We start from the raw sequence: 27578 nt of genomic DNA on the forward strand, positions 1-27578 counted from the left end.
GTTGCTGCAGTAGTTCAGCCAGGAGCTGATGGTAGCTTGAACTGGTTTGTGGTGGTGGACATAGAGAGAGGCTCCGAGAAGTATGTAGGAGTTAAAATTGAAGGATTTGGTGATAGAATGAGGAGGAAATAGCCATGCTTTCTGATTTGATCTAATCTAATTTGGTTTACGGTGCTGCACAGAGATCCTTTTGTTCATTGTCCACAGTAACCGCCCACTGCCCTGTAGAGAATGGCTTTGGTAACCAGGTAATTATCAGAGATACTGCAGGATGATAGGTTTGTATTTTTTATTTTATTTTTTAAAGATTTATTTATTTATTAGAGAGAGAGGAGGGGCAGGTGGAGAGGGGGAGAGAGAATCTCAAGCAGAATCCCCGCTGAGAGCAGGAGCTCGATCCCATGACCCCGAGATCATGACCTGAGCCAAAATCAAGAGTCAGATGCTGAACTGACTGAGCCACCCAGGTGCCCCAAGTTTATATTTAAACTTGGTCCATGTGTCCTAATGATAGTTTTATTCGTACTAATCATCCTTGATTATTGGCTGTAATGCCTCTTTGAACATTTTCTAGTGCCGTCATAGAACATACCAATCGCGTCATCTTTCTTGAAGATGATGATGTTGCAGCGGTGGTGGACGGCCGTCTTTCTATCCATCGAATCAAACGAACTGCAGGAGATCACCCTGGACGAGCTGTGCAGACCCTCCAGATGGAGCTCCAGCAGATCATGAAGGGTGACGTTTTTGTCCTGTTATGGCCGGTGTTCTTAGTGGAAAGGAGACGGGCTGCTTCCTGTGGTAGCGTAGGAATCTGATGACAGCGCTGACTGAAATCTCCCACACGATTAGTGAGGGGATAACCCCAAGAAAAGGGATGATTCTTTGGAAGAGTTATCTGCTGGTCTTAACGTAGTTGTTCTTCAAACTAATTCTTGGTTTGTTGTTTCTAACTTTAAAAAAGAGATTGTTTAAATAGTACTTGATATTTTTAAGATACCTTATTGGCGTAGTTTGTGTTCTGTTTCTTATTCCTCTCTTATTCTCTCTGTGCTTCAGTTTTCTTATATATAAAATGGGGATAATAGGACCTACCTCATTAAGGTTGCTTTGAGGATGAAGAGAGCTAATTTAGGTAGAGCTTTCAGAACAGTGTCTGACACACTTAGTGAGGCCTACATCACATTTGCTGTTGTTAACTGTTAAGATTATTGTGGTCATGATTTTTATTCTCCTTTCTCATGGGGTCGAGGTGGGCTAAAAGCTAACATTCATTGCATAACTGCTCTATGTCCGGTCTCTCCTATATTAATCCACGCTACAATGCTGTGAAATAGTTGCTGTTCTTATTTTACAGATGAAGGAATTTCCCCAGAGCCATTTAGGTGTTAAAGGGTAGAACCATAATTTGAACCTAGATCTGACTCTTAAACCTAAGTGTGTCCCCTTCCTCTGTTTTGTTCTAACTGCATAATTTAGGTGTGAAGTTAATAAAGTGAGTTTTCCTCCTTATTTTTCTTCACATGGGGTAAAATGTCCTATGTGAATATTGTACTATATTGCCTGAGCTCTTGTTTCGTTTACTAAGATTGTGTTACAGGGGATAGGATTCTTAATGGTACGGATTTCTTAATGATACAATTTATGTTACTTTAGGCAACTTCAGTTCATTTATGCAGAAGGAAATTTTTGAGCAGCCAGAGTCCGTTGTGAACACGATGAGAGGAAGAGTCAACTTCGATGACTATACTGGTAATTAAATACGAATTATTGTTTCGGAGCCTCCTGCGGGGGTTGGCATTGGCAGCCTGAAAGTTCGTTGTCCTTTACAGCCTTACAGAAAACTGTGGCTGCCAGTTGCCAGTGGCACCCGGTCATCGGTTACAAGCCCTTCCGTTTATTACTCCACTGATGTGAGGAGCACCTAGAATCTTTAGGTATATAGAGACAGAAGGTAGATTAGTGGTTGCCAGGGGCAGGGAGAGGGGATGAAGAGGGAGTCATTTAATGAGTGCAGGGTTTTAGTTTGGGAAGAAGAAAAAGTTCTGGGGATAGTTGGTAGGGATGGTTGCACAGCAGTGTGAATGTGCTTAATGCCACGGAACTGTACACTTAAAAATTGTTAAAATGTTAAACTTATGCTCCATATAGTTGACTGCAATAAAAAAGGGGAGATAATAACTAATGGTTGCCAGAGGCTGAGGGGATGGGGGTGGAGAGTGATGCTAGGGGGCTTGGGACGGTGATGAAGTGTTCTAAAATTAGATAGTGGTGACGGTTGCACAACTCTGAATGTACCAAAAACCACTGATTGTACATTTTAAAAGGGTGAATTTATGGTACGTGACATATCTTAAGGTAGTTATAAAAAATGTGAAAACTGGCTAGAAAGTCACATTTGAAAATTGTCAGTTAAAGGAGTGTTAGCATAATTTTCCTGGGAAGGGGGGGATGTCCCCCAGTGTATGATTAAAAACATTTAACTTGTTTTCGCTTCAGAAAACCGTTATTAGGCACTTGCTATGTAGCAGGGACTGTTCTGGGCACTGTCAATTCCAAGAGCAGTGAGACCTGGTCCTCTCCTTGGGAAGCTTACATGTATCTGCTCAGCCTGGATTTTCTCTCTCAGTTTCTAAATGAGTGGAGGTGTCAGCTTCCCCAGAGGCTCTCCACCTGTTTGCTTAATGCCTTCTGGGATAACCTGTACCCTCCTGCTTATTTAAGATGAGCTGAGAGTGCAGCCTGGTCTTCTTTCTGGAAATTCTGCCTGGACCCTGTGTCACAGGAGCTTGTCCACCTTGCAGAGATGAGTTTGAGATTGACGTTCTGGGGTCATAAGGTGTCTATAAACTGTTTATTGTGAAATCCCATTTTGGGAGCACTCCTCGCTCATTGTGACCAATTTAGTAAACAGTTTCACAAACAAGCTTTGGGCTGAGCTTCTTGGCATTAATTCGTTTTTGAGAAATAATTGCTGGTGTGAAAATCTCTTCCTGAATCTGTGTGTCGTATGTGCAGTATTAAGTGTCTTTTTATGTCATGTTCTTTTAATGGGTAGAGAATGATTTCTCTGAGTAAATGCTGTCTCTCTATCTTTTTCTTTTCTGAGCGGCATCAGACTTTCTCAACAGGAGAGATTTGTTGAAGCTGAATTATAAATTGAACATCTGTGTTCGGAACACCATGCTGAACATAGTAGGGACTATAGGGAAGTTATTTCTGATACGGTCTCCTTTTTGAGGTTCTCATAAACCTAGAAGGGGGGTGAATATATAGTTATTTAAGGAAAGGTAAAATATGATCAGTGACATTAGAAATACAGTTTAATGTTGAGATGTTTAAAGTTCACTGTTGAATTTGGAGTGAAGAATAAATGTGTCAGCGGGCAGGGGCTCTGGGGCCAGGGAAGGCTTCATGAAGTAGGCAGGCATGAGTTTCGAGGATTTGGAAGGTGAAGATGACACAGGAGCACTGCAGTTGGAGAGAACAGCGTTAGCTAAGGGGAGATAGTGGAAAGCCATCAGCCAGCTATTGGCAGAATACTGTGTAGTCCAGTTTGCCACACCTACTACCTGAAGAGGAGTGAGGAGCAGTAAGTCTGGGAAAGAAGATGGGAGGAGCTGCCAAAGGGGTCCTTGAATGCTCTGACGTTGGGGGTGTGGGGAGACCTCCTTGTGCAGAAATTGCAGAGGTATGAGGAGGCTTAGGAGTTAGGACGATCAGAGCTTCACTGGAGTGAACTGGGTACCAGTCTGAGCAGCGTGCACTGGATGGGCGGGAGGCCGAGATGCAGTTGCCACTTAGGATGTTGTCCTGTCTGGGCTGAAGCGATGGGGAAGGGGAGGAGAGAAGCAGGAGCTGCACCTGCAGGTGTGGGGAAAGGGGGTTGTTAAAGGTGGTTGAGCTGCAAGAACTGGGAGAGCCGCAGTAGGGGCCATCTATGGTATTTGTGGAAGAAAGATCAGGAAAAAGATTTATTTCACAAGGAAAGGCAGTGAGATAAACTTTCAGAAGTTCGGGATTTTAAAAAGCACTTTTATCAGTGTTACCTTCCTTATAAAAGTTCTGTAATACAAAGACGATAGCTGTTATCTTTTTTTATTGTTAGGATAAGGAAATTGAGGCTCTGTCAGTTTGAGCGTCTTGCCAGAGGTCACATTGCTGGTCCTTATGGAGCCAGGCTAGCCTCCCGTATTCAGCCGTGTTCCTAAACATGCTTCCTTTCTGCTCCTGTCCTCTGGCCACTCTTGCTGCTGCTTTTTTTTTTTTTTTTTTAAGATTTTATTTATTAGAAAGGGGGGGAGGGGCAGAGGGAGAGGGAGAAGCAGACTCCCCATTGAGCAGAGAGCCCCAGAAGGGGCTCGATCCCAGGATCATGACCTAAGCCAAAGGCAGTCGCTTAACCAACTGAGCCACCAGGGCGCCCTCTTGTTGCTTCTAGTAGCTGTGGCCTACCTTATCAGAATTAGGCTTTTCTCGAAAGCATCATCCATTCAGACCTTGGATGACTCCATCCGGAACTACCTCAAACCTCCCTCAGCCAGTAGGGAATTTGCTAGTTTTTAGGGAAATAGCTGTCACCGAGCTAGCTAATTTCCCCATCTTACTTCCTGTCATTCTTGGTCATCACCCAAAATACACGTTTCTCCAATAGTCTGTCTGCTTTTATACTGAGTGATCTCCAAACTGATTTGCCGTTGCATGACTTTAACCCACCCTTTTAACACTATTTGCTTTCTTCCCAGACCTCTCCAATGCCTGCCGAGGTCTGTGGAAGAATACTGCAGGCAGGGGTGCGCTTGGTCAAGTGCAGAACAGCAAGAAGGCTAGTCTGGCTGCAGCGCTTGGGTGGGAGGGACAGTACTAGGAGGTAAGGTCAGAGTTAAGCAGCCGGCAGGGCATGTGGGCACTTGAAGACATAATAAGGAGTTCAGATTTTATTCCAAGTCATTTGGGAAGCTGCTGAAGCTTTTTGTGGTTGTTTTATTTTTTACTTTGCTGATTTTTTAAAAATAGATATAATACACCCTCTTAGTATTGAAATTTAAAAGGGAGAACATAACGTTACTCAGAAAAATAAAAAGCAAAACACATGCCTTGGTTTTATATTATAACCAGTTATGGTAGAAAAAGTGTGGGGAAAGAAAGAGCAGGGACAGAGTAGACAGACCGCGGGTGTGTCAGATGCAGGATGATGCCGCCCCGGGCATGCATGTCTGTCTCAGACCAGCCGCGTGGTGCCTCAGATAGGATATTCACTTGGTGGCTGCCCAGGAAATATTAGTTGAAGAACTAAATGGATGTTGAATGAAAATTTCTCACAGGTAGAAAACTAGCCTTGTGTTGAAGTATTTCTGCACAAGATGCCCTTAGAAGAACCCATAAATAGCCGTAGAGACAGAAAGAGGACAGACTCATTGGAAGGTTTTGTGATCATTTAATGTTTTTAAGGAATTATTCTAAGAGATGGTTTTATTCTGTGTGTGGAGGACAGGCTCTAAGAGGTGGAGATAGAAGAGAGAGTAGTCAGGAGAGTGTTGCTGTGGTCTGGGTCAGAGATTTTGGACTACATGATGGCGTTAGAGTCCCCTTTGGAAGGTGCGCCTACAGGACCTGCTCAGGGTGGCTGTAGAGAGGGACAGGAGCAGTCGAGGGGCACTGCCGTCAGGTGCCTGGGGGTGGCATTTACTGAGATGGGAAAGACTGACAGGAGAGGGGGGTTCTGTTGTGTTCAGAGTAATGTTCTGAGAGTGGGGGGAGCACTGTTCCTGTGGGAAGTGAACGTAACTCAGTTTTTTCCCAGATAGCTTAAAGATATATGATCAGATATAATAAAATTCACCATTGCTGGTGTAAAATTCTCTAAGTTTTGACAAACCTCCGCCAGGTGATCATAACCCTGACCTTCACGGCAGTCACGATGAAGCACAGTTCCAAAGCCCTGCACACCTCCTTGTGCCCCTTTGTGGTCAGTCCCTTCCCCACCTCTTGTCTGTGCCCCTGTGGTTTTGCCTTTGCGATGAATTGTCATCTAAAGAGAGGAATGGAAAAATGACCGGACAAGGTAGAGTGAGATAAAAACCGTAGGGGTGTGGGCCTGCCGGGGGGTGCGTCAGGTTAGTTACAGGTTTGGGGCGGACAGTTAAGGTTGTGACCTATTTAATTTAGTTTTCGAAACCGTTATGTAATTCTTTAAAATGGTAGTGTTGTTTCCCAGATGGGCAGTGGACACTCACGAAAAGTAGCTGTTTCCTGTGGTTCTTTCGTAAATGATATTCTTTCGTAAATTATATTCACAAACTTCCCTTTCAGTGAATTTGGGCGGTTTGAAGGATCACATTAAGGAGATCCAGAGGTGCCGGCGTTTGATCCTCATTGCCTGTGGGACAAGTTACCATGCTGGTGTAGCAGTAAGTGGCTTCTTAAGATTTTCACTGTTTGATGTTGGGCATCAGAAGGTGTCTGTGACACACCATGTACGCTTACGCTTTTTAAAACACGATGTCACCTTTTCATGTTGTTAAGACAAAAATCAGGAAGGTTGGGGGCGGAAATGTTAATAGCTACTTGGAATTATTTATCAGTGGAAGATTTGCTTTAGAAAGACCCTTAGATATACAGGTAGACTTCGTGGAAGGCAAAGAGTGGGAAGGTTTTTCTGTAGGAGCAGTCATTAGGTTTTGCTTGTCATTATTTTCTTGGTTCAGACAGATGGCTGGTAACATGTGCGAACCTCAACAGGATTTTACTTGGTAGGCACATTTCTGCCAACGAAGGAAGTCTGCTTCTTGTCAGACTTTGTTCTTTATTTTTTTGGAAGCTAAATTAAAACAAATTTTATTTAAATTTTTTCTACTTCTATTGAGAAATAATTGACATACGTCATTGTATAACTTTAAGACCTATAGCATGATGCTTCAGCCTAGATATATTGTGAAATGATGGCCACAATAGGTTCTGTTAAAATCCATCTTTTCATAGAGGTACAATAAAAGGAAAGAATAAAAGAAAGAAATTTTTCTCGGTGATGAGAATTCTTAGGATTTACCGTCTTAACAACTCCCCTGTATATCCGACAGCAGTGTTTGCTGTAGTCGTCGTGTTGTACGTTACATCCCCTGTGCTTGTTTATCTTCTAACTGAAGTTTGTACCTTTGACCACCTTCCTCTAATCCCCTCTCCCCCACCCCCACCTCTGGTAACCACAAGTCTGATCCCTTTTTCTGTGAGTTTCTTTTTGTTTTGTCTTGTTTTTTAGATTCCACATATAAGTGAATCATACAGTATTTGTTTTTGTCTGTGATACTTATTTCACTTAGTATAACGCCCTCAAAACCCATCCATGTTGTCACAAATGGTGGGATCTCCTCATTTTTCATAGCTGAGTAATAGTCCTCTGTGTGTGTGTGTGTGTGTGTGTGTGTGTACACACCACAACTTCTTTATCCATTCAGCAATTGATGGACACTTAGGTTGTTTGTGTCTTGGCTGTTGTGAATAATGTTGCTCTGAACATGAGGGTGCAGGTATGTTTTCAAGTTAGGTGTTCTTTACCTTTGGCTGTATTCCCAGAAATGGAATTGCTGGATCATATGGTAGGTCTATTTTTAATCTTTTGAGGATCCTCCGTAGTGTCTTTCATGGTGGCTGCACCAATTTACATTCCCACCAGCGGTGCACAGGGTTCCCTTTTCTCCACATCTACACCAGCGTTTGTTATCTCTTGTCTTTTTGGTGATGGCTATGCTAACAGACATGAGGAGATAGCGCATGTGGTTTTAATTTGCATTTCCCTAATGACTAGTGATGTTGAGCATCTTTTCATGTACCTGTTGGCTTTAGGGAAATGTATATTCGCGTCTTTTGCCCATTTTTAAATTGGGCAATTTGGTTTTTTTTTTTTTTTTCCCAGTTGTATGAGTTCTTTATGTTTTGGATATTAGTTCCTTACCAGATACATGGTTTGCAGATATTTTTTCCTGTTCTGTAGTGTGACTTTTCACTTTGTTGATTCAGGTTTCTTTTGCTGTGGTTTGATGTAATTCCACTTTTTTATTTTTTATTTTGTTGCTTGTGCTTTAGGTGTCATATCTAAGAAATCATTATCAAGACCCATGTCAACAACTTTGTTCCTATGTTTTTTTGTAGGAAGTCCCTGGTTTCAGGCCTTTCATTTAAGTCTTTAATCCATTTTGAGTTAATTTTTGGGAAGCTGAAATTCTGTATCAAAGATGTGTGTTGGTTGTCAGTGCAGAAGCATAGGAGTATGATGGTCTTTTAGTCCAATAGATCAGATCCAGATGTAGTTTCTTATGAAGACACCAAATGGAGTTGGTGTCGACTCCCCATTAAGTACAGAAGACCCTTACACATTCAGTTTCTACTTCTAGAATTGATTCCAAAGTTTATGACATAGTGATTTAGGGGCGAAAATATCTATGATCTGTATTTGTGGGAGCCAGTCATGGAACTAGTGAGGGAAACTGGATGGTTGTCCAGCCCTTGCATCTCAGTTCTCTCACACACCCACTCCTCAGATCGCGTGGTCTAAAAAGGAAAGTCTAGGCAGTATTGAAGGGGAGAGTTCTAAGAAAGTGCTTGTTTCAAACATGGGGAAAAAAAGAATGAATTAAAGACATGAATGTAAATGAAGGGATTGGCCAGTTCCCTGGTGGCTTGGATCTGTTGTTACTGAGTGAGCCCTCTATTCAGAAATAAAAAATTTAATTAAATGTTTCATCTAATGCTAAACCTGAATTTTAGGGCAGAAAGTATATGCTATGTTAGAATTCTCTAATTATGAAATTTGAGAAAATATAAGGTTTGTTTTGTTTTTTGGTAGATGCTGAGACTACTATACTTAACAAACATTACAAGTCCTTTTGGGGTTTATCATACAAAACAGTGTCGTTAATTCTATCTAGTTTTTGTGCGTGCGTGTGTGTTTCTTCTGGTGGAGTCCAAAGTGAATGATACATATGCATACATTCTTTTTTAATATATAATATGTATCCTGAACAAGAACAATCAGCTAAAATCATTCTAAGTATAGTTTGCCTTTCAAAATGTTAATTGTCTCTGGGTTTTTACAGTGACATACAGTAGAACTTATGACAGTATATTAGTCTCTTACAATGCAGATATGTCATGCTGTGTATTTATAAAGAGTTGCTTCCACTGAAAGAAAAAGATATTTATTAGCACAGATAAACCTTGAGATTTCTTTTGCAGGGTATATTTAAAAATATCTGGTAAGTTGCTAGATTTGTATCTTTCTTTTTTTATTTCGAAGAATAGAATTCCAGTGTAATGTTTATATTGTAAATGAGGGAATAAAGTTTGATTTTTGTTTGTTTGAGGGAAAACGTCCAGTATTTTAGGGTCAGTAACTTATTTATGTATTATTAGTAAGTAAAATACTGCAATGGAAAAGATTTGTTAAAAATAAGATTTTGTCTTTGAAGACTTTCTGTAAGTGATGTTATAACATTGTTAAAAATTGCCAAACCGGAGTTAGAGAATAAAACCAATTACTTTACTTTTGTGGACAAGAAAATTAAAGGGATATGAAGTAAAGGACACCTGTACAGTTCTTCACTCCTGTGAAGGAGGAGTGCAGTGATGGGGCAAGAGATGGGTGGGGCCCTTTGCCTAAAGAAGCAGGTGGTCTTCACAACAACTAAATGTATGCATCTGTAGGGCCTAAAATTGTTCCTGCCTAAAAGTTTATTTTTTCTATTGTTTTAAATTTTCTGATGTTTAGAGCAAAAGGAATTGAATTAGAATGGAAATTAGTAAAAGAAATGCTAGCGTGCTGTTTGAATAGAAGCGTACTACCCCCTACTTCACTCTCCATACTACAAAATTTGGAAATAGTGAGCTTTCTTAAACAAGAGTCCTAAAGTGTATTGACTTTCTTTGGGAAACGTTACTACTTTATGAATACATAGTATTTTTGAAGTGTTTAATTTTTCATGGGGTGTTTAGGTGTCTGTGGTTATCTCCTTTGAACTCTCTCAGTGACTGGTATTATATGAATTGTCGTTTCAAGATTAGGAATTGGGAAGTTAGAAATAATACACAAGCTAACTCAGAACAGTGCCTTTTCTTCTCAAAACATTTTATTTGTGTGGGTGTATTTGCTTTTAAGAATACATTCATTGATAACTAAAGAGACTTGTACTAAAATGTTAACAGCGCTTATATCCTGGCTGGTGGGATTTTGATTATTTTTTATGGTTTAATCAGTATTGTTTGTATTTTCTAACAATGCATGTGTATCATTTTCATAATCAGAAAAAAATGAAAAGTGTACGTTGACTCCAAGGAAGGAAGTCCAGTGAGAAAGTGTTTGAAGTTAGTTGATATGACCGAATCATCTTTTCTTTGCAGACACGTCAAGTTCTTGAAGAGCTGACCGAGCTGCCTGTTATGGTGGAGCTTGCCAGTGATTTCCTGGATAGAAACACGCCAGTTTTTCGAGATGATGTTTGCTTTTTCATTAGTCAGTCAGGTATGCTAATTTTAAAGACTTGAAGGAAAGGAAAGTCATTCATTCTAATAGTTATAGCATGTCTTGGCAAAAAAACTGATATTTAAAGATAAACGAATATTGCAGATGACCTGACAAATACAGATTTATATTGATCTTACATAATTCTCTATGAATTAGTAAAAGTAACACATTTTACACTCAAGGAGCTGAATTTTCAAAGACAGAAGGAAAGGAGATCCTAAGAAGTAGGAACTTACTATTGAAAGTTTACAAATTTATTATTTTAAAGTGCATGTTTTTGTTGTCGGTTTTTCTTTTTTTTTTTTTTTTAGACTTATTTATTTTAGAGAGTGCATGTGCAACCCGGGTGGGTGGGCAGAGGGGGAAGAGAGAGAGAGAGAGAGAGAGAGAGAATCTCAAACAGACGCCCTGCTGAGCATGGAGCCTGACGTGGGGCTTGATCTCAGAACCCTGAGATCACGCCTTGAGCCGAAAGCAGGAGTTGGATGCTCAACCAGTTGAGCCACCCAGGCGCCCCTTGTGCATGTTTTAAATTTTGCTTAAAACAAATAATACTATTCAAAGTGTAGTCAGTGTTTTGTTTTTGCATCTAAGAAACAGTGTCTGCTGACCGCTCTGTGTGTTCCTCTTGTCTTCCTTCTTACATAGGTGAGACAGCAGACACTCTGATGGGTCTTCGGTACTGTAAGGAGAGAGGAGCTCTCACTGTGGGGATCACGAACACCGTGGGCAGTTCCATATCGAGGGAGACAGACTGTGGCGTCCACATTAATGCCGGGCCCGAGATTGGTGTGGCCAGCACGAAGGTAAGTTCCTGACGAGTTCTCTTGATTATCTACTCATAGTGCTGGTGGAACACACTAATCCATACCGCAGAGTTCATTCGTTAGCACTGATGGAACTCCTATAGTTTACTAATCATTGTAATTATTGTAAGGTTGAACGGTCAGTAACAGATAAAACACTTACTGTTCCGTCCCACTTCCATGTTGAGAGGTGGAAAGGGACAAATGTATGTAACGTACATGCTGGCTGTTTCCATTCATCACTTACATTCCTGCTGCCGGTGCGGCGGGTGCATGGTAAGCCTGACGTCCTCTTCTTTTATTGAGTATGGTAGGGAATTAGAGAAATAACAGATTAGAAACATCCAGCTTAATTCCAATAATCTTTGACATTTTAACTTATATGCTCATAGCTTCTAATAAATATGCCAAAATATGCATATTACCTGTGAAAGTCTGTAAGGGGGTGTACACTTTTGGTATAAAATTCCCCAATTTAAAAAAATGAAAATGACTATTATACGACAATATCTGTTTCTCTTTGGATACTATATCTGTGGAGACTTAAAGCACCTTTTCTTTTTTTAAGGCCAATTGAGACACTTTGCTCCTTGAAATTGGAATATACATAAATGTAGTATTAGTAATAAAAATAGGAATCTGAAAATACAAAAGATGTTCTCTCTCCACAATTGTATTACTCTTCATGATTTCAGCATTTCTGTTTTTCGGATTAAGCATATTTTCTGCTGATTGTCTAATAAGACGTTTAGATATTGGTGGATTTGATTCTAATGAAGGGTGTGTGGAGGATGATGTTAACATGCACAGAACCGCATTTGAATTTTTTTCCTTTTAAAGAACCTCAGGTTTTTTTTGTTTTTTGTTTTTTTTTGGGGGGGGGAATTTGTGATTCTTATGTAAAATCTCTGAGGTTTTTTTGTTTCTTGGTTACTTTGATGTTGCTAACACTATAATTTACAGAAAGCTGAAACCTGAATTTTCTCCATGTGGTAATTAAAACATGTAAGATGTTTGTGCTTGGGTTTCCATTCTGTGCCTGAATAAATAACCAGCTGCCCTCAGCAGCAGCTTATGGATTTTTGGAACAGTATCCAGACAGACAGCTTTGATCACGGATCGGGATTCCAAAGCCCCTTTATTCACAACACATGGTGAAACAAGGGCTTCACTGTGGCATGTGTGGGATATGGGGCCATACCACTGAATGGGTGCTCTTGATTTACCTTTGTAAAAATCTTTCTTGAACTGGGAGTGCCAGGGAAAGTATAAATTTTTTGACTTCTAATTCTGTTCACAAAAGCTTCAATTTTCTCAACATTTTATTTATTTTTAAATTTTTTTATTTATTAGAGAGCACAAGCGGGGGTGGGGGCGGAGGGAGAGGGAGAAGCAGACTCCGCACTGAGCAGAGAGCCCAAAGTGGGACTCGATCCCAGGACCCTGAGATCACGACCTGAGCCGAAGGCAAACGCTTGACCAGCTGAGCCACCCAGGCACCCCTTCTCAACATTTTATTAGGATCATCTTTCAAGCACACAGTGAAGTTAAAGGAATTTCATATTAACACCCATATGTCCATCACCTAGATTCTACCATTAACATTTTTTTCAGCTCTATTGAGGTATGAATTTCACCACTGCAACATTCACCAATTTTTGGTGTATAGTTTTAGTAAATTTGGCTGTGTAACTGTCACCACAGTCCTGTTTTAGAAGATTAACGCACTTGAAAAAAGTTCCTTTTTGCCCTTTTACAGTCAACCCCCACTCCTACCTCTCAGCCTCAGCCTGTGGCAGCTACATTTGCTTTCTCTTGCTATATATGTCATCTTCCAGAAATTTCTTATAAATGGGAGTGTATAATACATGTCTTCTGTATCTGGCTCCTTCTGTTTAACACATGGTGAAGCAAGGGCTTCACCGTTGATGTTTTTGAGATTTTTTTCATGTTGTTATTTCTAGCAGTCGTTCTCTTTTTTAAAAAAGCAGGCCCTTTTAAAAAAATCTTTTTATTTTGAAAGAACTGTAGATTTATAGGAAGTTGCAACGATAGTACAGAGAAGTCCATATATTTCTTACCCAGTTTCCTCCAATGGTTACATCTTGTATAAGAAGAAAAACATCTTTTCATAGTACATATTTCATAGTACATCGTACATAATTTCTTTTAAAAAATAGGTGCCTTAAAAATTTTAGTTAAGTATGGCAGTTTAGTCTTAATTTTTCTTGGACTCTAATTGTTTTCTTCAACTGCCTTAGACATTCTGGGCTTGGAGTTTATGAAAGTTTTGTAGTGTTTGGTCATAGAGAGTTTCTGAGTGGCAAATATAAGTTTGTATGTTAATAGGTGATCAAAGAAGTCCATCATTGGCCCTGATCCCTGGCTGTGATGGACCTAGACCAAGAATTCTGTAATCTTGATTATAAATCCCCAACTTCACCTGAAAAACTGTCAGGGTTAGAGAGAGAGATTACTAAGTTTCTCATAATATCAGACCATAGACAGTTTGATATTTCTGTAGGAATCGATGGGTGTAAGTGTGCAGATTTAGCAGTTTTTTATGTTATTGCAGGTGTTTAAAATTTAACCACAGTACTGACTTTTGTTGATTTTTAAAAATAAACTGATATAACTTTTTGGCTGAATATAAAGTAAAATCGAGTTTAGAAGTTCAGAGTCAACATTTTCCTGGTGAATTCTTTCAAACCTCAGTAAATTCTAAGTGTGAGGTGTAACTTACTTTTCTCATAATTGGATTTCTGGTATATACAGGTGAAATGAAAAACATGAAATTGGAAATTAAGCTGTAATGGAAACACAGTGACAAAATGTGTGTGTTAAAGCTGTTCTTTTAATATTTATACTTAAAAACCAGTGTTGAGATGTCTTTAGTCCAAATAAGGAAACTTTACTCTGTAGAATAACATTTTTAGTCATGGGCTGGAGGAACTGGAATTCATCTGATTGGTTTGAGTTGGAAACAGTTTAGGTATGCCAGGGGTCCCAGATATTGGGTCCTCTTCCCCTGTCCTGATCATATGTTTTGTGATTGGTTTATTGAAAAGTAAGCATCAGTAGGAAAAGGTAGACTGGAAGGGACTGGAATTTAGAATATAGATGTGCTCGTTAGCCTGAAGGCAAGAGACTGCAAATCTATGCCGTGCTATGGGGAAAATATCCCAGCCTGCTGGTAGACCACATCGTAGCACAGGGGCAGGAGCTGTGGAGGAATGTATGAGCAGCTGGCCGCTGGGAGTCTCATTTAACTATTGGGAAGGTCAGGAGCATTTGCAGATTGTGATTTTATTATACAGGAGGCTCATTATCCACATTATGACAGGAAAATAGTCCCTAATGAGGTGATTCCTTATTCAGAGATGAGTAATAGAAATTCAGCGTGTAATCTACAAGAAAACCCAGAATAAATTTCTTATTAAAATTACACATAATATTGTAGCTGGCCACACCACAATAGTCCTAGTGATTTAATAATAAAAATATAAATAAAACACTCATACGCCTGAAATGTAAAATTTAGTTTCTTTAAATGGCTGGTGAATGAAAAAGGTATCAGAACTACTGTTAAAAAGACTTTAGTACAGGGCCGCCTGGGTGACTCAGTCAGTTGAGTGCCTGACTCTTGATCTCAGCTCAGGTCGTGATCTCAGGGTCCTGAGATGGAGCCCCTCTTTGGGCTCTTTGCTCAGCAGGGAGTCTGCTTGAGATTCTCTCCCTCTCTCTCTCTGCCCCCAACCCCCTTGTGCGTGTGCGCAGTCTCTCTCTCCCGTAAATAAATCTTAAAAAAAAAAAGGAAAAGGAAACCCAATAAAGCAGAAGGAGACTAATAATAGAGATGAATGAAATAAGATTCTCCTTATTTGCAATTGATACGACGGACTCCTGTAGAGCTTAAGCATAGCAAGTGAGAGACTTCTTAGAATGAGTAAGAATTCGTATGAAGGGTTTTATATAAAATATATACAAAATATTTTCCCTATAAACTGGCAGTGACTACTTAGATATGGGGGGTTGTTTGGAGGCGGATTCTGTTTTCAAATAGCTATAAAAATGCTTAAAAATAACTTCAAACAGTGCGTAAGATGCTCCAAAACACTTGTTGAATAGATGAAAACTATATAACTTTATAGACTTCTAAGATTTTACCACGAATTGATGGAAATACCATATTTCTGGATGGAAGATTGTTCTGTAAAGAAATGGCAGATCTGTGGGACAGAATCAGTTCTGCAGCATGACTCTAGGGCATCAGAGGGCTGAGGCTACAGGAAACGTCACAAGCCAGGAGAGAGAGGGGTGGGTGAAACGGAGGGAAAATTGGCTATTTATAAGAATAAAAACACAAGTTAACACCTTGCGCTAAAATCAATTTCAGATGAACTAAAAAGAAAAAATCAAATAAAAAGGGACAGGGAAAGCAATAGAATTAAGAAAATTTAATAATACTTAACTGATGTTAGGATGGAAGGATTAAGCTTAAAAGTACTACTTAAAAGTTAAAAAAATAAAACTTCTAAGTTAATAAACACCATTATAAAAGCTTTAACCAAAACTGGGAAAAAGTATTTAAAACATAACAGTAAAAACCTTTTTAACACCAACTAAACAAAAAACCCCCAAAACCCCAAGTCCAGAAACAAGTAAAGAATAATGTAGTTAATTCTTAAAAGAGAAAGCATAAATGGCTAATGAACATGAAAATAGTCTTTTCAGATATAAGATATGTATAATAAAGTAGTAGTGAGAGACCACTGTCTAGCAGGGAGATGGTAAAAATTTGTTAAAAAGATAATTTTCAGTATTGCAGAGAATGTGGCAAAACACTCCTCTCTCACGTTCTCATACAGCTAATGGGAATGAAAATAGTCTTGGTAGTTGACTGCACATTTTAAAACAGTCACCGTTCTCTAGCCTAGGAAAATAAATGTCTCTTAGTTCAAGCTTTTATCACTGAAAATTTGTTTTGAGCCTGCATGTCAGGCATTATGCTAAGTGCTTTACATCGTGTCATTTAATTCTCGCGAGAATCCTGTAAATGTACTTTACCAGATGTGCCATCTGACACCTACAGAGATGAAAAACTGCTCTGGTTTCAGAACTGCACACCACACACTAATAAACAAGAAACAAGGCACTCTTCCTTGGAAAGGTGCTTGCGATTAAATTAAGAATAAGAGCAAGTTATAAAATTATGCCTACCAATTAATTTTCTTAGCCATTTAAAGAAAGAAGAAAGGCAGTAAAGATGAGGAGGCAGTATTCACAAATGTTATTAATACCGTGTTATTAAAATGTAATTATTCCTAAGAATGATGATATTCTTATTTCTACCCACTTCTCTACAATTGAGGTTAAAAAGAAATTTTTTAAGCCAAACTGGAAAACAAAACAAAACAAAAAACAAAGGTGGGAGTGAGGAAAAAGCAATAGGCAAAGATGGAAAAAAAGTCAAAGAACAATTTTTTAAAAAAAAACCAACAAAACCAGTGCAAGTACCTCAGGGAAAGTCCTCCGCTGCTTGGCTTTCGACTTATATAAAAAACCTAGTCCGGTTATGCCCGTGCAGATGTACGCTCTGCTCACCTTCCTGTGCACATTTCTGTTCCTTTCCGAGGGCGGTAGGGATTTGGTAAGCATCTGGTGCCTTATAAGGGACTTCTGTGTTGTATTTGGAAATAAAGGTTAAGTCATTGTTCAAGTTCAGAAAAGGAGAGGAGTGATAGATTTTCCGAGTACTGGATCAGTTTTGTGTTAACTAACGCTGTTGTTGTTGTTGTTTTTTTTAAATGGACACTATGTATTTATAAAACCAATGGGAGGGAATTCTTTATTTCCATCTTTTTTTAAAGTAAAAATTCCGAGTTCTTATAATGCAGCTGCAGCTAATGCTGCTTTTCTTGGTGTTCCAGGCTTACACCAGCCAGTTTGTATCCCTCGTCATGTTTGCCCTCATGATGTGTGATGACAGGATCTCCATGCAGGAGAGACGCAAAGAGATCATGCTTGGATTGAAGCGGCTGCCTGGTACGAAGATCTCACACAGTAGAGATTTGTTGCTGAGGGAGTAGCTAACGGGTGAAGTCTCTTCTTGTCCTTGAAGCTGTGGCTTGTAGCTATTTAGTCAAAAAGATCTTTCTTCTTTGGCACCTGTGTATTTAAAAGTCCCTCATCACTGATATCACAGAATAGAAACACTGGTCTTTTGTTGGTTGCTACCAATATGTTATTGTTATTATTTCGGTTCAGTTTATTGCCCTTTTCTCATAGGCTTTGTTAATATTACTTCTTAACAGATTTGATTAAGGAAGTCCTGAGCATGGATGATGAAATTCAGAAACTGGCAACAGAACTTTATCATCAGAAGTCAGTCTTGATAATGGGCCGTGGCTATCATTATGCTACTTGTCTTGAAGGGGCACTGGTAAGTCTTCTCCCTTCGAATCGCAGTCTGTGCACTGAAGGACCTGGTACGTAGTCATACTTTTAGATTGAATGAGATACGTGGGACTACATATTTATGCACTCTGGTTATCTTGAGAAAGGGCAACACAATACTTCATTCAAAAGTGAATATCAAGAAAAGTACATTTTACCACTGTGATTTGGATTTAGCAAGTTACATGGGTTAATTTGTTGTCCAAATGTGAATAAATAAAAGATTAAGTTCTCTAGGTGTGAGATTTCATTGAAGTAAACATGAGGCAAGTAAAAGAACAGTTACAGAGTAACAGGAATATATTCATGATCATCTGAAATCTTCAAAAAGTTTTTGTGGTTTTAAAACTTCTAGTTGCTTAAGAAACAAACTTCCAGTTACTTGTTGATAGTTTAGAAATAACCATCTATTAACCTATATTTACAGGTCAGAGGTCCTTTTATACTTTTGGATAAATAGTAACTTCAGACAGCAGATGTTTTATGTGATATTTACATAAGAATGGGTTTTTGAGTAACAGACCGAAGACTAATCTAGTTCTTTCCTGTTAGAAAATCAAAGAAATCACTTACATGCACTCTGAAGGCATCCTTGCTGGTGAATTGAAACATGGCCCTCTGGCTTTGGTGGATAAGCTGATGCCTGTCATCATGATTATCATGAGAGATCACACTTACGCCAAGTGCCAGAATGCTCTTCAGCAGGTGGTGGCCAGGCAGGTAAGTTAGGGGCTTCTGGGAGGGCCCGGGGGCTCACTAAAGCTTATTTGAATTTTATGACATTTTAAAGTGATAGACCAGTGCCCAGTAGGAGGCTTACAAAACATGTTGAGGTGGATGTGTAAAGAATCTGAGATACTTAAGAGGTTTGACAGGACCCAGCTCATAGATCTCATAATAAGCAGAACCAAGACCAAAATTGAGGTCCTAGTCTCCAGATCCTGTCCTATCTCTTAGTGTATGCTGCTCCCTTTTAAGTTAATATTCTTAAAAGTATATTTCAGGAGAAACGGAGTTTATGTTTATATAGATGCTATGCTTAACTGAGTTTTTGTCAGATCATTTGGCTTTTATATAATAAAGCCCCACAGATATTAATTACTGTCTGGTAACTGAGCTTGGTATTTCTCAGTTGTGTGAGTTTAAACAAATTACGGAATCCCACCAAGTTTCTGTTTCCTTGGCTGCAAGTGAGATCAGAGTTGCCACGTAGGATTCTGAGTCGGTGAGGCCACATGTATATGTACGGTGCAGAATTTGCACGTTCACGTGCAGCAGCTCTGCCTTTGCTTACCGTTGATTGATTGATTGTGTGTGTGTGTGTGTTTCTTTCCCAGGGACGCCCAGTTGTGATTTGTGATAAGGAGGATACCGAGACCATTAAGAACACAAACAGAACAATCAAAGTGCCCCACTCAGTGGACTGCTTGCAAGGCATTCTCAGTGTGATCCCCTTACAGCTGCTGGCTTTCCACCTTGCTGTGCTGAGAGGCTATGATGTAAGCGATGCGCTCCTGGAGAAATCTGGAGCTCACTTTTTACCTGGTTCATTCGTAGTTTTTCTTCTCAGTTTTTAGCAGTAGCCTTTGAGAAATCCTTCAGATATTTATCTGTCACCTGTTATATTTGCACGGCCCAATTCATAGGTTACCTGCCTCATAACCTTTTCTTACCCATAGAACCTGAAGGAACCTTGGAGCCAGCTCTGTGATTGGAGATTACCTCCTTGGGGAATCTCCATGTGTTTTCTGTTTCCTTCAGGGTAGCTGGCAGTTCTTTGTTTGGGACGCCCCCACACATTGCAGGACTTAGCATTCCCAGTCTCCCAGTCATCATGACAGCCCAGCGTCCTGCAAATCGTAAATCACTACCGACTGGCATTTCTAGTAAGAAAGGATTTAACATGGGGAATTGGGTTTACACAGCCATTAGGAGGCCTCGAGAAAGGCAGGGGAGGGAGGCCACTGTGCCATCCGCCAGTGTAGGAATTGCAAGGAGCCACTACTGTTGGGGGTCTCGGCTGCTGTAGCACCAGGGTGGGTCACTGCTAGAAAGATGCGTGGAAGCCGTTGGCAAATCCCACAGCAGCTGCCTGAGGCCCATTAACCTCCGATTGGGCTGCCACTTTTATAGCGGACCGCAGAAGCATTTCCTGTGTTCAATCGGCTCCTTCAGAATTCTTTTTCCTCACTTCAAGATTTTTAAGATACATTATTTGACTGTTTTCTAATTTTAGTTCTTTTGTCGTCTGTAATTAGGGTGGTTGATGAACATGTTGTTTTCGGGTTTTATACACAAAAGTAATTTGCTTTAGAGTCACTGCTCTTCTCCCCCCAGTCTGTACAATCCTTCAAATATTGCTTCTTTTGCAGGTTGATTTCCCCCGGAATCTTGCCAAATCTGTAACTGTAGAATAAGGAGCATCTGCAGCTCTGGGCGATTGAGCAACACAAGACACCTTTTGTATTTAACACCTTGATTTAAAATATCACCCTTTGAAGCCTTTTTTTAGTAAATCCTTATTTATATATCGGTTATAATTATTCCACTCAATTTGTGATTTTTGTGAAATTACCTCATATTTTTCCAGTAATTTGTGGGGAGTTTAAATAATGGAATTTATATTGGAATCGTTATCACAAAGATTTAGCTCTCATTTTCTTTAAAGGATGCTGGGTGTTGGATTTCTGGGCCCTTCACTTCAATCTGGGAGGATTGTGTGTTTTTAGAGTAACTGGCCTTTGTTTTACCGTGCTTCTATTCATTCAGCCCAAAGAAAGTGTAGTACATTTAATTGGAATATCTAAAGCCAGTGGCAATGTATGCTAATGCTTGGACATTTAATTAAGTTTTTGTTAAGTTTACGTATAAAGAGAAGATGCTGTGATTTGTTTTGAAATTTGTGTTTTGTTTTTAAATCAAACTGTAGAACTTAAAAACTGAAAGCTTTTCTTGGTGGGATTTCTATGTAAGTTAAGTTATCCTGAGTGTCTCAGACCTGTTGCTTGTTATCTGGAGGTCGAGTTAACGTAGGAAGCTAGAGTATGGTAGTACATTGGTTTTCTCCATTCTTAACAGCAAGTATTTGTACAATTTCATAGCAGAAACTTTAAATTTGAGCTGCTTTGGACAACTGACAACATGATTTTTCATGTAAAGATGGGGGACCTCCAAGTGGGGTGTCCTACTCCTAGTTTTTCCATCTTGTAAAGCTGGTTTTTATTTCCTTGTATCTGTAGTTTTTTTTTTGTTTTTTTGTTTTGTGTGTGTGTGTGTGTGTGTTTTTAATGACTTGTTCTTTGAAATCACCACACAAAGTTGCTATCAAGTGTCTGAGATTGAGTCAGTACTGATATATGCAGAATTCTCTAATTTTTGTCCCGAGGAAAAATTTCCTGCAGTGAATTTTAACTCTTTCCTGCCTTGTTGCATAAAGCTAGTACCATCCTGCCAGTTGGAAGTTCTTTGTAGTTTGGAAGATTAGCAAGTCTTTTGACTAATCATTGACTGTAAATGTATGTGCTGAGCTAGGTTTAGAGAAAGCTCTATGCTTTACACTGATGCTCGTGAAGGATTGCTTCAAATATAGTAGTGTTCCCTAGGCATTTCTCTATTGTCTGTGTTCTACCCCTGAAATATATTTAGGAATGAAGAAGATACCAATAAGTAAAGTGATATCAAGGTGCCTTCAGCTGGCTTACGTCAGAAACGGAAGTTAACAATTTAGATTAAAATAGAGTAAAATATTAGTTTGACACCCACATGTCGTGAGTAGTAATTTCTTTACGGGGCTTTTTGGCCAAATCTTGGGGGTTTATAGGGCAGTGTGTTTGTGTTTTGGTGAAGTCCTTCTGTTTCTAAAGTTTTTGCCTTTAAATTGTGAAGGTAAGATATTTAGCATAATTATTTAAATTCAGGCTTTTTTCTTTTTCTGTGTTTGAATTTCTTGGTGAGGTTAAGATTTTCTAATAGCTATTGCTGCAGGGGAACACAGAATTCTGCTTGTGTACTAGGGTTAGAAAAATATTTTGCATATTTTGAGGTACTTTGGAAGGACTGTACTAGATGGAGACTAGAAACCTGGTTGCTTTTAGAAGTAAAATAAGGTTACTATTTACATTATATATATAGCTATGATAGCTATATTTATCTATTTTAATTGTTTCTGAGATTATTTTGTTTAGGCCTGCTAGTTTTAGTATGTGTATGGTGTCATTTCTTATGTTAAATTAGCATTTTATGTCTGTGATTTGTATGGGTTTGTAGTATTTCTTAATGGTCTGAAGTTTGAGTCAGCATTCTAAGTGAACAAATATGTGAAATCAGTCATTAGTTTTCAATTTCTCTTTTTCTCTTCCTCTATGTCTGTCTGTCTCTTTCTCTCTCTCTCTCTCTCTCTCTCTCTCTCACACACACACACACACACACACACTTCAAGCTAGGATAAGTTCTGAACTGGTATCAAAAACCAATATTAAAGAACAAAGAAGTGATATTTTCCAAATAAACATGGTTTCTCCTTCTTGTCCCTTCTTGCTTCCTACTTTATTTAATGCAGTGCTTTTTAAATGCTTTTATGTATTAATTACGAACACAAAAAAGATACTGTAATGAGGCAAATCACTCAAAAGTGGCATGCCCAGTTAAAACAATGTAATATTAACATATACGAATATCTGATTTTGCAAGAAAGGTATTTTTTTATATATAAAAAGTTCTTTCTTGTAGTACATTTAAAGTTTAAATTCACTCATATGTAACTTAGAGTTCCGCACCTCGCCACGAGCCCTTTTTAGGCTGGGATCATGGGTAGCATCTCACACATGGCCCAGTAAATGATGGTTACTTTGCAGTCAGCCGGCTTTTCTGTCTTTTTTTTTAAGTTCCCTGTGCCATAGGAGTGAATGGGAAGAGGAAAATTAACATTCACTGTTTTTAATGGGCTGTAATTGTGTCAGCATCCTATTATGGGCAAGTCACTGTGCCAGGAACTGGAAAGGACATCTTGTCGAAAGCAAAGTCTGCTTGTCCCCAGGCAGACTTATCACTGGTGAAGACTAAGATCATTGCAAGGCACAGGGTGAGGGAGTGGAAAGGGGGGTGAGCTGGGTTGTTAAATAATGGTCCAAGTTTAGGGGCGTATAATGATCAAAAGAGGTAGAAGATGCATTTTGTAGAGTTGAGCTGTTACCGCAGGCTGCGTAGACCGCACATCTGTGGTGTGCTGAGGAGCGGCAAAGGTGGGGTGCGCAAGGGAGAAAGAAGCAAGCATCGGTACTGCTCAAGGGGAGCGGACACAGGGCAGTGTGCAGGTGGGGGGGGGTAAGAGAGCTCACACAGACTTTCTCTCTCGGTTTTGTGGAAAGTTGTTTCTAAGATGATGCCGTCTTATCCTTCTGAATACACGTCTCTCGGCCTAAGCCAGTCATGAGGACAGGAGGAAAAGGAGCCCTTGTCTTTTAGCTCCTTGGCAATGTTCATTTGGCCCTTATGTATAATGTCTTCAAAGAAGGAAGACCAGCTGAAATGTTTGCTTTAACAAACATTTTAAGAAGTCCTTTGGAGTCAGTGTTTTATCTGTTTAAAAACTTAGGATATACTCTGGCAATAAAAGGGGAAGACTAATGTTAACTATCATATGTGACAACTTAAGTGATTTTTCTAAAAAGCACAATGTCATCGAAAAGTGTTTGTTGACAAAGAAATCCTAGCTCACACGGAATTTGTGAAGGCCAAAGACATGGAAGGGCGAGGTAAAGGAAGGTATTTTAGCCTTATGTCCGCATATTTAGTGGGTTTTATCTACCAGGCTACCAGATAGAGTGTCTTCTTCATGAAAACTTACTTCAGATTACTTTCTTTGTTCTTCGCGTTAGAATCTCAAGTTTAGAGGAATTAACACATCAGTTTTTTCTCATAATATTTAAGGATTATTAATATATCAGCATTTCCCTAGCTTGATGAGGTTAACCGAAAATTCAGATCTATGACACGACAACCGATAGGACTGATAACATTCACTTTGAACCAATAATTTCCACGGTTAAAATGAAAATCGTAGTTGACTAGGAAGATTAACTTGTAAGTCTGTAATAGCTCGGTATCAACGTTATGGAATCTACCATAAATAATAGCTAATGAGAATGTTTTAGGTAATTCTCAAATTACCTTTTTTATGGTACTCAGAATTAATCCAGAAATGATCCTGTTAGCTTTTTAAATGTTCTGTGGTTGACTTTTTGTTTGTTTGATTTCTTTGTGTCTTTTTTTCTTTTCTTTTCTCTTTCCTTTTCTTTCCTCCTCCTCCTTCTTCTTCTTCTTCTTTTTTTTTTTTTTTTTTTGCTTAAATTAAACTTTTGGTATTTGTTTAAATTATACTGCCTGTGAGCTGGAGATTTTAGAATCTTTGCTTTGTTTCCGTTTTCTCTTCTTTAAGATAAATGTGTAGTTTACTGAGCCATTTGGTCATTTCTCCCTCACGTCTTGTAAGTCCAATAACTCAAACCTTGAACTGTGAATAAATTACCAAAACTTACTGAGAATTGCATTTTGAAGCAATTTGCCAATATTTGAAGTGTGTACATGTTTGTAGATGTGTTAAAGATTATATTGCACTAAGAATGTAGCCAGTGTTCAGTTGTTAGTAAACTTTTCTGATGCTAGAAGTTAATTCATTACTATTGTTTCTTAAAAGAAGAGATGATTGGATAAATATAATCAAAAGTTTATGTCTCCACTCTAATTTGCCAATTTTTTAGAAAGGATCATTAGATAAAACAAAGGCTCTACTTTTTCTGATGTCATACTCCATAGATATTATACCTTCTCAAGTCTTTTACAATTTTTTTGTGAGAATGTGTTGTTTCTAGCAAGTTTCTAGTGTATACAGTGATCAACAGCTTTGCATAAGTGAATTGATAGTTGCAAAAGAAGGATATTTAAGATGGGTGAGTAGCAAGACAGCATGTACTCTGAAGTTTCTGTAGTATCTGGCAGTCTGTTAATAATAGAACAAAGATTCCTTTTACAGGGTCCTTTTATAAACAGCAAGCGAAAATCTCTATCCCTAGTGCTTACAGCACTCGCTGTGTTCTGCAGGAGACAGTTATGCCAGGGTAGTTGGAATGAATAGCTGTGCTGTTTCGCCTTCCTGTAGAACTGAGCCCAGTCTCTCATCTCTGTGTTGCTCTACAGCGAAGCCTGGGGCTGCCACACAGCATGGATCGTTTTTTCCATGGGCCACATTTTGGCAAAAAATCCAGCTTTACTTTTATTAAACAGTTATCTTTAAATTCTCCTCAATTGGCCAGAAGTGTTTACTGAGTACTTACTGGAGGCCAAGAAATAATTTCCCTAAAAATTTAGAGGCCTGTTTTTCATTGGAGTGGCATTTAAGAAAAAGAAGTTCTTTGACTTTTTTGGATGAGGAAAAGAAGTAAGGGTTAAGTTTCTCTCATTAATCTGAAGGTAAATAGTTCTCCATTTTACAAAATGATGTAGGAAAAAAAATGATGTAGGAACTTTATTAGCTTAAACGTCCTGGAGCTATAAACTAATCTTGTAATAATATGCAGACAGGTTGCCAGGTTACAGGTTATTTAACCAGCTGATCCTTTCCCTGGAAGTATGTGTGTAATAAGATAAATTCATTATTCTCTTTTTGGTTAGCATGTGTACAAGAGATTATTTCCGAGATTGAAAGGCCACGTTTTTGAACTTTAACATGATTTATTAGCTTAAATCCCAATGTTCACGTATGTGTTTTCTCATATGTATTTCTCGTAATGCTGTTATGTAGCCGTATTTTCCTTTTCATAATTCAAGAGATTTTTGAAAATGAAGTATGGATGTACAGTTGAAAATATGGAATAAAAAATGGAGCTTGTAAACAATTAGAGAAATGCTTTTTGGATAGAGTTACAATTCTTTCCTTCCACTCACTTATCAGTCTACCTCTGTTTGTATAAGATTAAAAAGACTGTTTATACCTATTAGGATGAAGCTCTTGGCATGTTTTCCTATGCTTTTAATTTCTATAATATACTGAGTAATTTAGAAGCATCCAACAATTTAAAAACCAGAGCCTATAATAAGGTGTGTCCTGGAACTCACAGCTGTTGCACACCCTCGGGGGTCTTTAGGAGTTCATTTTTGCCTCTGTCACTCAGCTTTATGTGTTCTGAGGTGGAGGTAAATACGGTGAGGTCTTAGAAGGAGATACTCATTGAGAATTCTAGATTCATTCTACCTAAAGGGCAAATGACCCCATGGTTCTTAGCTAATACATTCTTCATTTGGGGACTCACAGGTGGCTGTCCATTCATTTTAGGTTGTCCGACAACATCCAGGCCACAAAGGTCCACATGTACCAGGGTCACTACAGTTTGTTTCTGCCAGCAGCCCCTTACAGGTGACACTCTTGTCCTCATGTTGTCTTCACTGATGCCAGTGTGGCATCCTCAGTCATAGATGTTCTGTGGCAAGTTCAATGTGAGATGGACTTGTTAGCCTGGTCTTCAAACAGTTCCTCTAATGGGATGGAGAACATCTGAGACAATGAAGGCTTGTGGTTCCCAGGGAAGGGAAATAGTAAATTCAAGTTTCTGGTAGATTCGAATGCAGGTAGCCAGGTTGATTCATGGGGGCTTCTCCCCCCCCCATTTGCTTTGTACGAGAGTTGTTTTGAAATATTGAGCATACTTGCTTTGACTTTTATCTCTTGCTTTCTTAATTTTGTATTTATCCTTTAATAAAATGTAAACCCAATATTGAATTTACTTTTACTGCTGCTATGTAGAAACCTAGGAACTGTGGGAAATCCTTATAAGATTTTTATCTCATGTTCTGGTTATTAACTTGGACCCATGTGTTGTTATTAAAGTTCAAAGTATTTCTTTGTTTGAAAGAAACAAATTAACTTTAAAACTTCTTAATGTGTAGGGTTTTTGTATTTTTTGTTGTTTTGGGTTTTTTTTTTTAATGTTTTAAGTGAAGTGGCCTCTGAAAGCAGAATTGACTTTACTGACACAACATTAATAACTTAAGTGCTTTGAGTTATTTTCTCAGCAGAGACATATTTGTCTCGTGAATGCCTGGTTCCAGGAGTGAAGGGGACAGAATCTGGAGTTCCCCAGAAAGAAAAAAGCTAGCTGACTCTAGACACATTGGTCTCCTCAACTTGGCCTTCTTGAAGGGTGACATTCCTATCTATGTTAATGGTCCTCTGTTCCTTTGGGCTCAATATGATGAAACCAGGGAAGGGCAGCTCTGAGAATGTTGATAATCCTATCAGAAGATAAGGCTGATTTTTAAGTTATTTTTAATTTAATTAATTTATTTTTAAAGATTTTAAGTAATCTCTGCATCCCATATGGGTCTTGAACCCATGACTCTGAGATCAAGAGTCTCATGCTCCACCAACGGAGCCAGCCAGGTGCCCCTTAGGTTATTTTTTAAATGAGGCCCAAATAGGATGCCTCAAAACTTGGGTCATTATTTAAACAGACAACCCTTCACAAAATGTAACAGTCAATTCTTACTTTTCCCTTCTTCCCTTGCACTGCCCTGTATCCTGGGTACTCTAGGTCCATAGATAATATGAGAAGGATTTGTGGACAGATGGGTTCTGCTTAAATGATACATATATTTCTCATTGTCTAAGCACAATGACTTTGCTGTAGTACTTGCTTAATAAAATGCTTGCTGACCTTAAGTTACACTCTAAATAGTATTATTTATTTTTTCTTTCAGTGCCTTTACTTGCTGAGTTAGAGTTTGATCAGGAAATCATAAATCACTAC

At 38.9% G+C, this 27578-nt stretch overlaps 1 protein-coding gene across 1 annotated transcript in view; it reads left to right on the forward strand.

Moving 5' to 3' along the window:
- Positions 1–27490, forward strand: part of GFPT1 (glutamine--fructose-6-phosphate transaminase 1) — a 57204-nt gene extending 29714 nt beyond the window's left edge. Inside the window, exons 10-19 of the mRNA XM_040623390.1 lie at positions 575–738; positions 1657–1752; positions 6313–6410; positions 10393–10513; positions 11165–11322; positions 17253–17367; positions 17637–17764; positions 18331–18498; positions 19116–19277; positions 20151–27490. Of these exons, the coding sequence (XP_040479324.1) occupies positions 575–738; positions 1657–1752; positions 6313–6410; positions 10393–10513; positions 11165–11322; positions 17253–17367; positions 17637–17764; positions 18331–18498; positions 19116–19277; positions 20151–20195 (1255 nt within the window). The 3' untranslated portion in view covers positions 20196–27490. The remainder of the gene's footprint in view (positions 1–574; positions 739–1656; positions 1753–6312; positions 6411–10392; positions 10514–11164; positions 11323–17252; positions 17368–17636; positions 17765–18330; positions 18499–19115; positions 19278–20150) is intronic.
- Positions 27491–27578: the final 88 nt, after the last annotated feature.

The sequence above is a fragment of the Ursus maritimus genome, unplaced genomic scaffold (assembly GCF_017311325.1).
Source record: "Ursus maritimus isolate PB19 unplaced genomic scaffold, ASM1731132v1 scaffold_6, whole genome shotgun sequence".
Taxonomy (NCBI): Eukaryota; Metazoa; Chordata; class Mammalia; order Carnivora; family Ursidae; genus Ursus; species Ursus maritimus.